General features: G+C 39.3%; 1 protein-coding gene across 1 annotated transcript in view; it reads right to left on the bottom strand.

Moving 5' to 3' along the window:
- Nucleotides 1–39: 39 nt before the first annotated feature.
- The window catches only part of LOC308077886 (kelch-like protein 23), a 28,211-nt gene continuing 15,894 nt past the window's right edge, over nucleotides 40–12,356 (bottom strand). Inside the window, exons 10-12 of the mRNA XM_080418863.1 lie at nucleotides 8,545–8,706; nucleotides 4,728–4,893; nucleotides 40–916 (exon numbers count right to left, since the gene is read on the bottom strand). Of these exons, the coding sequence (XP_080274989.1) occupies nucleotides 598–916; nucleotides 4,728–4,893; nucleotides 8,545–8,706 (647 nt within the window). The 3' untranslated portion in view covers nucleotides 40–597. The remainder of the gene's footprint in view (nucleotides 917–4,727; nucleotides 4,894–8,544; nucleotides 8,707–12,356) is intronic.

The raw sequence follows: 12,356 nt of genomic DNA, 5'->3' as shown, positions 1-12,356 counted from the left end.
GTTTGCAAAAAAAAAAAAAAGATTTATTCCTGAATACAATGTTTCAATTCTCTGCATAAAAGTGAACAGACATATATGTTCGGAGACACAAGTAAATTGTACATTTGATACAAGTCTGATACAGTGATAGAGTTTAAGACCTCATACACAACAGGCCTATTATATTAATTATAATTATATAATGATAGAGTTTAAGACCTCATACACAACAGGCCTATTATATTAATTATGTCTCAGTATAAACAAAATGCTGTCAACTAAAACATAATAATAAATAATGACAGAGCACTGGAGCCATCTACTGGTCAAATCTTGTAATAGCAAGTGAGACATGTTCTTTTACACAAGGCTAAATTAAATGGTTGTGTACCTTTAGTATAATAATCTTGTCTTCAGGTCTGCACAGGCCCACCCAGAGGTCTGCACAGGCCCACCCAAAAACCAGAACCCTCAAGAACCCAAACCCCACAAAAAAGTGGTTTTATAAAAAGAAATACCAACTGGGTTTGGCAAAAAGAAACAGGTCAGTTCTGGAACGTCTTTCAGTCAGTTGTCCATGTCCATCCTATGTCTTTCTGTCCATCCTATGTCTTTACGTCAGTTGTCCATGTCCATGTCCATCCTACGTCGAGCTCTCCAGCGCCGTCTCCACATCCTCATGGAGATCGGGTCGAGCTCCCAGAATCTCCAGTCGTCTCGCTCCCAGAGTCTTCGAGGATCTGGAGGATCTGCTGCGTCTCCGTCCTCCAGCGTCTCTGAGACACTGACACTGTCTGTGTCTGAGTCACTGACCGCATGTCCGTCCCTCCTCAGCCTGAGAGACACGCAGCTGAACCAGCTGCGACCGGTGGGCAGGTCCCCCACGATGTCCCACATGTCCCTGTCTTCACTGTACCTCTCAATGGTCTGGTGATACCTACACGAAGACAAGAGAGACCAGCAGTATGGTGAAACCTACATGAAGACAAGAGAGACCAGCAGTATGGTGAAACCTACACGAAGACAAGAGAGACCAGCAGTATGGTGAAACCTACATGAAGACAAGAGAGACCAACAGTATGGTGAAACCTACATGAAGACAAGAGAGACCAACAGTATGGTGAATCCTACATGAAGAGAAGAGAGACCAACAGTATGGTGAATCCTACATGAAGAGAAGAGAGACCAACAGTATGGTGAATCCTACATGAAGAGAAGAGAGACCAACAGTATGGTGAAACCTACATGAAGAGAAGAGAGACCAGCAGTATGGTGAATCCTACATGAAGACAAGAGAGACCAACAGTATGGTGAATCCTACATGAAGAGAAGAGAGACCAACAGTATGGTGAAACCTACATGAAGAGAAGAGAGACCAGCAGTATGGTGAATCCTACACGAAGACAAGAGAGACCAGCAGTATGGTGAAACCTACATGAAGAGAAGAGAGACCAGCAGTATGGTGAATCCTACATGAAGAGAAGAGAGACCAACAGTATGGTGAAACCTACATGAAGAGAAGAGAGACCAGCAGTATGGTGAATCCTACATGAAGAGAAGAGAGACCAACAGTATGGTGAATCCTACATGAAGAGAAGAGAGACCAGCAGTATGGTGAAACCTACATGAAGAGAAGAGAGACCAACAGTATGGTGAATCCTACATGAAGACAGGGACATTTGATTTTGGTTCCATTTGATGTGTATGCTAGTTAAATTGGCACTCAGGATAAATATACTTGTAAACTAGAAAAAGTGCCCCTCGGAGCACTTTTATTGGCCAATGTGAAAAGGCTAAAGTGAAAAGGGTGCCATTTCTCGTTAGGCCTTTCACGGCAATCAGACACTGCATTCATGATTTGAGGCATTTTGTTCAAAAAAAATGTTTTGCTAAATTAGACCTGCTGGTGGCGCTATAACAGGACAATGTGAAAAGGGTGGCATTTCTTCCTCGGCCTAGTGGGATTGTGCATGCAAAATTTCACGGAAGTCGCAGGCCAATATGAAAAAAAGGCAGACGCACACACGGACGGACGGACGGACGGACGGACGGACGGACGGACGGACGGACGTTTTCTTTGGGATGTTGCATGGTAGTGGTGTACATATTATAACGCAGACTCGCAGACCTACAGCGGATCTACATTGTAAAGTACAGATGGAGCATTGGAATGGGACAGTCCTGTGCAACCTCTTATCCGTATGGCAAAGGCCAGATCAGAGACAAGACATAGCTGGTGAACTTCCCAGGCTAGCCTGATGTGCTGGGTGAGGCGGGTGGTCCTCCCTCCAACAACAACCAACCTGTACATTTACAAGTGATGATGTGGAAAGTGCCAGACCACCAAGCTCCACCTGACAAGTCTTCTGATGTCACACCATTTGGATGGGAGACCCAGGATAGTGTCCCTGTTTGTTTCCGTCATCATTGCTAAGGGTGTAATGTAAGTACATGTAATGTAGGGCCCAGATTAACTGAGGTACTGTAACTGCTCTGGTGAAGATGATTACTGTTGTTATGTTCAAGCTACAGAGTAGTGATGTGGATAAGGAGGATACTTGTGAGGATGAGGTAGACCAGGATGTGGGTAAGATGCCAAATAGGAGGGCAAGGCCCAGGAGGATGTGGTGGGTGGACTTCCTGATCCTGATTATGAGTTGAATCATTCAGATATTGAATGTAAAAGATGAAAATTGTCATCTTATTATATCATTTTACACTCACATTATTATGAATACCAGTTCTTAATGACAATCATGAATGTTCATCAAGTTGTCCCAGAGGTCAAATTTAACCTTGTCCTTACCTTTAACATGCGAGATTGAACTGATATATATATATATTAGAAAATAAATAACATCAGGAATGGATTCTACACGTATGAAAACCAAAAAAGATTGGTATTACACATCATTCTTGGACCGGATTATCAAAACTAAACTTTTTGCCAGGTGCTCAGTGGCCATTTTGGATATCTCCTTACACACATGCACTATATTTAGTTTATTACATTTCATAATACATTTCCTTAGAATCTAGGTACGTATATAAACATGGTTTTAAATCTTTAGGTTATTTACAGAGCAAACCTTTGTGCTACACCTTTCATGAAAACAGAAGTACATTATGCTTCCACTGCCTGTAATAGATAACATTTCTAGAGATGCTAATTTTAACAACTTTTATGAAAAACATATAGTCTGAGCTTTATCCCAACCATCCTTCAAAGAGAGAGTCATTACTAAGAACAGTTTGAAGTAGAATGCTTCATTCGGTTCTATGGATAATTTTGAAAACTGTGTTTTGGCATGGGGTTATAAAAGGAGTGATAACACACAGAAAGCTACCGTTGATGCAAGGCTATCCTATTCCTAGAACTAGGGGTGTATACCTTCCCAAAATCACTATGAGAATTATTCCCCCCAGACCCTGGCTCACAGACTAAGACAGAGCTTCTTCCCCAGAGACATCATTGTATTAATGCAAACATGCACAGATAGAGTATATTCATTAAGCACTGCATTATGCATTTTAAATGATATTTTATGCACTCAGGTATTTAGATTGTAAGTGAAAGAATGAAGCCTCAATGAGCCAATGCAGATTGCATAGGCCATGGCTTGATAAAAAAAGAATAAACACTTTAAAAACTGCTGTGGATGGGCTACCTTCTCTCAGCTCCAATTGTGGGAATTCAGTTACTCAGAAGGTTGAGTGTCTACTAGAGATGCGCGGATGGCCTCTCACGTCATCCGAATCCGCATGTACAAATTAATTATCCGCCCATTATCCAACCGCAATAATTATATTAGCCAATTTAAATATCCGCACCAACCGTTTTTCCTGTATGTCAAAATATTATTATTTTCTGGTATTCCCCGTTAGTTGTGCGATGCGATCACAAAATGCATTGATTTAGCCTATGGAATGTCGGTGCATCTTTTTTCATTTTTTTTAAACCGGTGCTGCGCTGAACATGAGCGCACATGCTCTGCTGCGCTGAACATACAGACTCTATGCGGCATCCAACATACAGGCATCCAACATACATGCGGCATCCAACATACAGAGCGCACTGCTCTGCTGCCAGCGCAGCACCGGTTTGAGAAAAAGAAAAAAGACGCACCGACATTCCATAGGCTAAATCAATGCATTTTGAGATCGCATCGCACAGAGGCTGCTCTACACACTCACACAGACACACGCACGCAGAGATTTATTTATTTTATGGATAGATATATTAGATGTCATTTATTTATTTACCGCAATATTTCACCCGCGGTTTATCCGATATTAATTAATAATTATATTTGATTGACCCGAATCCACCCAAACTGCGGTTAACTGCGGCAACCGCGGCTAAAATCCGCGCATCTCTAGTGTCTGCCTATCAGTGAGAATGTTCCTGGTTCAAATCCTGACTTATCCAGTGTCTACCTATCAGTGAGAATGTTCCTGGTTCAAATCCTGACTTATCCAGTCTAAATGTGTATTGTTGCACAGAAATCATGACTTTTAATGCTGTGAAACAGGGGCATGACAGAAGGCAACACTTTTTAATTTAAACAGAGATACATTATGATATCCACAATCCCTCAGAACTCTGCTCAGCTGTTGCCAATGTCCATTTGTTAATTGCATAAGTTCAGTCTATTATTTCTATGGCTTATTGTGCATATTGCATTTTGCATATTTCATATAGCATTACTTGGCCCCCATATTGGTGCTTGCAGCTATATTTACAGTACCTGGCCAAGAAGCCCTCCTTGCCTCCCAGGACGTAGATGTTTCCATCCACCACAGCTACTCCAGGATGGCAGCGTGGCTTCTTCATGGAGGAACACATGGTCCACTGGTTGGTCTGAGGGTCGAAGCGCTCCACCTGCTCTGTGGTCTGTGTGGAATGCCAGCCACCTAAACACACACACACACACACACACACACACACACCCACACCATCTTTATTTGCATTCACATTTAACAAGAACTTTTTCAACACAAACAATAGTAGATGCACAAACTTGGGAAACTCAACAACAAGTATTTCAGGATACAGGAAGCATCGTCTCCTCCATATGTGGCGACTGCCAATTATCACAAACACTGAACAGGATTTAGCCAATGCCTTCCAGCCTGCCCGCCAGATGTTTCAATGAGTCGACTTGCTCCGGTAACTCGTAGATCCTCCCCCAGAACAACGCATGTTTGAAAGCGAGCCTCAGTACAGTGACCAGAAACATCGTTAGACAGAGCTTCCCAAGCATTGCTCGCATCATCTATCGCATGTGTTATGAATAGCATCAATCAATAAATATGAATGACAACAAGTGTACATGTGAGCCTATATGCATGGCAATAAGTGCATGGCAAAGGGTGTATTTTTTCCTAGCAAAAACCTTTGTGTTGGATGTGAATAGTTTGTAGTAGTTACAACTACAACTTATATCCTTTATCTGACGCTTGCTCCAGTCTAATTTCCCACTCTACAATCACCAGCAGTACTCAAGATGAACGTGATGATAAGGTTACAATACAGCAGGATATGATTGCATGTCTTCCATACACAGCCATATGAAAACACTGTTTAATGCGGCTGTGTATGTATCTAATAAATGCAATGTATGGAATTAAGCTGCAACTCTACTGACGAACGGTACAGGTTCTTACACACCGGCGGCCATTTTGTCATACAAAGAATAGTTTTTTTTCATCAACGATGATGTTTTGCAGAGGGAAAATGCCCGCGAGAGAGAGAACCATATATTCAGCAGAATCAGCACCATTCGCTGCTATAGTCAATTTATATTTTTCCTGTCCTTTATAATTGTGTAGGCTACATGAGAGAACATTAAACGATAACGTAGATAGATACAGTGAGTGACCTCCTACTACTACCACATAAGGGACATTCGTGCAAAATACTCTGTTAAAAGTAAAGGTACTTGAGTGAAAGTACAAAAATATTGGTATCTAAATGTACTTAAAGGTATATTTCACTTTAAAAAAATATGATAATAATAATCCTATACAAACGTATTATAACTTCAAACTCCATTTTTAACATTAGATTAGATTCATCAAAAACACCCGTCCTTGGTTCTGGTGACTCACCCTGCCCTCCTAATACGTGAGAGGGCCGTGTTTTTTCAATTACTTTTTTCATTTATTATATTTCATTTTGTTATTGTATTTCATTTTTTCATTTTCCAAAATAAATATTAAAAATAAATGAAAAAAGTAATTGAAAAAACAGTCTCCTCACGTATTAGAAGGACAATATCAGTCACCAGAACCAAGGACGGGTGTTTCCGTCTGAACAAACACTCTATAGTAATGTTTACTATCACAATATAGATCTATTTAACACTGTTACTGAACAAACACTCTATAGTAATGTTTACTATCACAATATAGATCTATTTAACACTGTTACTGAACAAACACTGTATAGTAATGATTACTATCACAATATAGATCTATTTAACACTGTTACTGAACAAACACTCTATAGTAATGTTTACTATCACAATATAGAGCTATTTAACACCGTTACTGAACAAACACTCTATAGTAATGATTACTATCACAATATAGATCTATTTAACACTGTTACTGAACAAACACTCTATAGTAATGTTTACTATCACAATATAGATCTATTTAACACTGTTACTGAACAAACACTGTATAGTAATGACTACTATCACAATATAGATCTATTTAACACTGTTACTGAACAAACACTCTATAGTAATGTTTACTATCACAATATAGAGCTATGTAACACTATTACTGAACAAACACTCTATAGTAATGATTACTATCACAATATAGATCTATTTCAATCAATCAATCAAACTTTATTACAGCCGAGGCCAATAGGGGACATACAAAACATTAAAAGTTAATATATAAAACAACTAAAATGCACAGTAAAACACAACATTATAAAATGCACTTGTACCAATGCTTCCACATTTGGGAGCGGTATCTTACTGAGCTATGCCTTGGATTTATCATATTGATAATCACCTCATTAAGAGACCCATCAAGTCTACACTTAAAACTATAAATAAGGTTTCTCAGGAGAGCCTGAAAGGTGGTTAGACCCGAGTCACAAAAAAGCTGACTAGCACTGCCACCCCTAGGCTTCCTCAGGAGAATCCTGAGAGCGTCATTGTAAGCCACCTTAAGTTTGCGTAAGCTCTCTTTTTTATATTTCCCCTATAAAGGGGCAGTATACAAAGGAGTGCAGTATGCTCTAAACAAATTAATTTTAACCTCATCAGAGCAGTAGTGAAATTTTCTTACCAGCATATTAGCTTGAGCATACAACATACGTCTCTGTCTGAACATGTCAGCATCATCTTCCATCTTATCATTTATGATATGCCCCAAATATTTACAACTGCTGCACACAGTAAGGGTTTGCCCAGACAAATAGAAAACAGGAAAATTAAGTTTCAGGTCCTCCTTGGTCCTGCAGATCATTACCACACTCTTTTTGGCATTGTACTTCACATCAAACTGAACACCATAATCGGAGCAAATGTTAAGTAGCTCCTGAAACCCAGCACTACTAGGAGATACAATGGCCAAATCATCGGCATACATAAAATGATTGACCAGGGTTTTACCTATCATGCAACCAGTCCTAGCCCCTCCCAGCTGCTTTGACAGGTCGTCCATATATAGGTTAAAGAAGGCGGGGGATAAAAGCCCCCCCTGCTTAACCCCATTGCCTACACCAAAGGGAGAGGATATGCTATTCCCCCATTTCACTCTCATACTTTGGTATTTAACACTGTTACTGAACAAACACTCTATAGTAATGATTACTACCATAATATAGAGCTATTTAACACTGTTACTGAACAAACACTCTATAGTAATGATTACTACCATAATATAGAGCTATTTAACACTGTTACTGAACAAACACTCTATAGTAATGATTACTACCATAATATAGAGCTATTTAACACTGTTACTGAACAAACACTCTATAGTAATGATTACTACCATAATATAGAGCTATTTAACACTGTTACTGAACAAACACTCTATAGTAATGATTACTACCATAATATAGAGCTATTTAACACTGTTACTGAACAAACACTCTATAGTAATGACTACTACCATAATATAGATCTATTTAACACTGTTACTGAACAAACACTCTATAGTAATGATTACTACCATAATATAGAGCTATTTAACACTGTTACTGAACAAACACTCTATAGTAATGGTTACTACCATAATATAGATCTATTTAACACTGTTACTGAACAAACACTCTATAGTAATGACTACTACCATAATATAGAGCTATTTAACACTGTTACTGAACAAACACTCTATAGTAATGATTACTACCATAATATAGAGCTATTTAACACTGTTACTGAACAAACACTCTATAGTAATGATTACTACCATAATATAGAGCTATTTAACACTGTTACTGAACAAACACTCTATAGTAATGACTACTACCATAATATAGAGCTATGTAACACTTACATCACGTACCCTACCTTTAAGATCAGATATAATTACCTATGACGTAGATCTTTCCGTTCAGAGTGCAGGCAGCGGCACCAAAGCGTGCGACGTGCATTGGAGCCACTTCTGTCCACACAGGGATGGGTTTCTTCCTGGGGTTGTACCTGTACACCTGGGCCACGTCTGTCCTGTAGCCATCCTCCATCACAGACCCTCCTAGAGACAATACTTTATTTATAACTGTCCTCCATCACAGACCCTCCTAGAGACAATACTTTATTTATAACTGTCCTCCATCACAGACCCTCCTAGAGACAATACTTTATTTATAACTGTCCTCCATCACAGACTCTCCTAGAGACAACACTTTATTTATAACTGTCCTCCATCACAGACCCTCCTAGAGACAATACTTTATTTATAACTGTCCTCCATCACAGACCCTCCTAGAGACAATACTTTATCTATAACTGTCCTCCATCACAGACCCTCCTAGAGACAATACTTTATTTATAACTGTCCTCCATCACAGACCCTCCTAGAGACAATACTTTATTTATAACCGTCCTCCATCACAGACTCTCCTAACTGGTATAAGCGGGATAATGCATGGGGAGGTGGTCATTATTGAAATTTGAAGCCTGACAGGGTGATTATGGGGCTTCAAATTTCAATAATGACCACCTCCCCATGCATTATCCCGCTTATTACACAGCATACTTAGTAAATACATAAATACATTTACCCAAAAGTAACAACAAAACGAAGTATTTCCTCGCTTACGGCAATGAAAGTATTCCTTAAGTATTGGGCTGGGCGGACAAGTTCGCCTCGGAAAACAAATGACAAAATAAATAAAAACTCGCCCCAAAACACACTCGCCCCCCATTCTATATACTGCCGATTTGCCTGTAATACCGCCGGATTTGCCCCGGGGCGACTGTGTTTTGGGGCGAGCGTTTTGGTATTTCTCCGTTGTTGTGCCACGATAAACAAGGAAGTATAGAGGATCAAATAGAATCACTTTTCGGTTATTGCATCGTCTATTTCTCACTTCAAATGTTTTCAAAAACATTCTTGAGAGCAACGTTTAGTTGTAAATGACATTGGTTGTTTGTTTACATGGCTGTCATGTTGGATAAAGCATAAAACCAAGCAGCGCAGGTTGACATGAGCAGGTGTTCTGAGTCTCTGATTACACAGCGGTCCGTTATAGAGCTCATCGGTCATTATCAAGAAATAATGACCGATGACTGACCATTCAGAATCGAGCATTCAACCAAGCCGTGTAATAAACAGTTATAACTTATAAACAATTATAACTGTTATAAACAGTTTGTAACTGTTGTAAAAAAAAAATGAATACTTTCATTACCATAAGCAAGGAAATACTTCATTTTGTTGTTACTTTTGGGTCAATTTATACATTTATTTTTAAGTAGCTGTGTAATAAGCGGGATAATTGACGAGACAATGACCGCAAGGCGGTCATCGTTTCGAAATAAACCCCTTCAGGATGATTAAATTCCTCGGCTTCACCTCAGGGTTAAACTCTTTCATTTAACACTTGCATGACTAAGCCATCAATATGACCGATTTTGAGAATTTAAAGTGGATTATCTTCTCTCATGAAGCTCTGAGAAAGTTCCCCTTTCATGACTTTTCCTAAATATTTGTTTCAAATCATCTCCGTTTTTTTTTCTTTTCTGAAACATATTATAAATATGAAATATATACCATATATACCATCCCAGCCGTCATATTTCGGCTAAATTGACCGCTCTCACCCTCTCTCCCCCAGGGAAGAGCAGTTGACACCTCCAGACCCCCCGCTGAGCGGCCCGTAGACGAGCAGACTCCCTGCGCAGCAGCGAGTCTATGTTGCCATGTCTGCTTATTATAAGCGACTTTGGGCTTGTTTTTAGCGTCTTTCTATTATTATTAATATTATAATTATATATATAATTACATTATAATGGTAATACTTTTCTACTCTACTACAGCTCAGAGGCAAATCTTGTACTTTTACTTCACTACAATTATTTGAAAACTTTAGTTACTAGTTACTTTGCAGATATAAATATCTTTTCATACTTGTTTAGATTAGAGCTTCATGCATTTTTATTAGGTATATATTTATATAGAAAGGTCTAACCAGGGACTGGTGTTGCAAATTAGCCTCGTTATTACCCCATTCATGCCTCACTGTTTTCTCAGGGCACAAAGACGCATGCAGTAACATTTTCATAGACCCGACTGCTTATTTCTCTCGCAAAATTTGGCGACCCATTTTCCACTTTCCCTTTCACTGCAAAGTGGTGGAAAAAGATAGGATCTACAAGCATACAGCTTGTCACGCAGCAACTGTTTTATGCTTGAAGATCAGATATTTTGCGCAGGATTGAGCACATTTGTGGAACATAGCATTGTGTTCACTTGTTGCACTGAGGGAGGAGGAGAGGAGACGCGTTTGTCAGCGACGGATAATAATAATATAGGTTTGTCACTGGGTTGTTTACAAGTTACTATAGTTCGCTTACTGCTACTAAATTTAAAGCAGCATTACATGACGGTCATATTATGACAGTCATGACGAAACTTCAACCTGTTTTTTGCACTTTCTCCATTTACAGCCCGTACATCTACATAAACGTTCGGATTTCAAATATAAAGTTTTTATTCCGTGGCCACGGATGTTACAATTTACTTCGGGTGGGTATAAGTACCCGTAACTTCTGTATTGTTCAATAAAAAGCATTTTAATCCGATTGGCGGTCATTTTCTCATAGAGTTATAGTGTATCAGAGTGCAATTACACCTCCCAACCGATAGGGTCACGTAGTTGAAAGCATGGAGAAAATACGGAGAAAATGGCCACCGATCGGATTAAAATGTTTTTTATTGGACAATACGGAAAATATGGGTACTTATGGGTTACCCGAATAGAATTGTAACATCCCTGGCCATGAGGTAAGCACTTTATATTTGAAATCTGAACGTTTGTGTAGATGTACAGGCTGTAAATGGAGAAAGTTCAAACACCAGGTGTAAGTTTATCGCTACATGCTAAGAAGCTAACGTAAGTTTGTCAGCATTAGTTTGGGCACTTTGGGGTCGGATTAGTGTTTTTGTTGGAACATTAAGCCGACACGCAACACCACGTTTAATGTTACGTTGTAAACAACCACCACCAAACCTTTTGTTAACTTATAACTCGATCTCTTTGTGGTGAACGCTTGTGTCTCTTCAAGTTGTTGTGTTTTTCCCACATTGCTTGCCTTCGGATAAAATCAAGCATTGTGTTTTGTTCTCCACATCGATGTAGCGAAAATGTGTCCATATCACCTCTTCTCTTTCTCCCGAGCCCCGTGCAAAGCATTTTACCGTTTTATTTTGTAAAGTTTCGCTCTGAAATCTGAATCCTCCTGCCATTCATTTGACGGTGGTGTGACTCTGTGTGTGTGTGCGTGCGCGGCTGCAACTTTAAAAGGGGGTGTGTGTGAGTGAGGAACAGCATGCCCTGCGCTGCGCATCAAAGGAGACAGGGAGTGACAAAATCATATAATAAATATATGATATAATATTTCGTCTCGTCTTTGTTCGTGAACTAAAATGACCATAGATTTTAGTCCAGTCTTTATTTAGTGAACTACATTTTCGTCTCGTCTTTATTAGTCAACGAAATTGCATAATGATTTAGTCCCAGTTATTGTTTATTCATATGGGTGGTGGTCTCGTCTCGTCTTCGTCCTTTGGATGTTACAATTTACTTCGGGTGGGTATAAGTACCCGTAACTTCTGTATTGTTCAATAAAAAGCATTTTAATCCGATTGGCGGTCATTTTCTCATAGAGTTATAGTGTATC

Source organism: Gymnoscopelus braueri (genome assembly GCF_963280865.1).
Source record: "Gymnoscopelus braueri genome assembly, chromosome: 22".
In the NCBI taxonomy this organism is placed as follows: domain Eukaryota; kingdom Metazoa; phylum Chordata; class Actinopteri; order Myctophiformes; family Myctophidae; genus Gymnoscopelus; species Gymnoscopelus braueri.
Note: the sequence above shows the minus strand (reverse complement) of the source record. Positions and strands in the feature narration are given on the sequence as shown.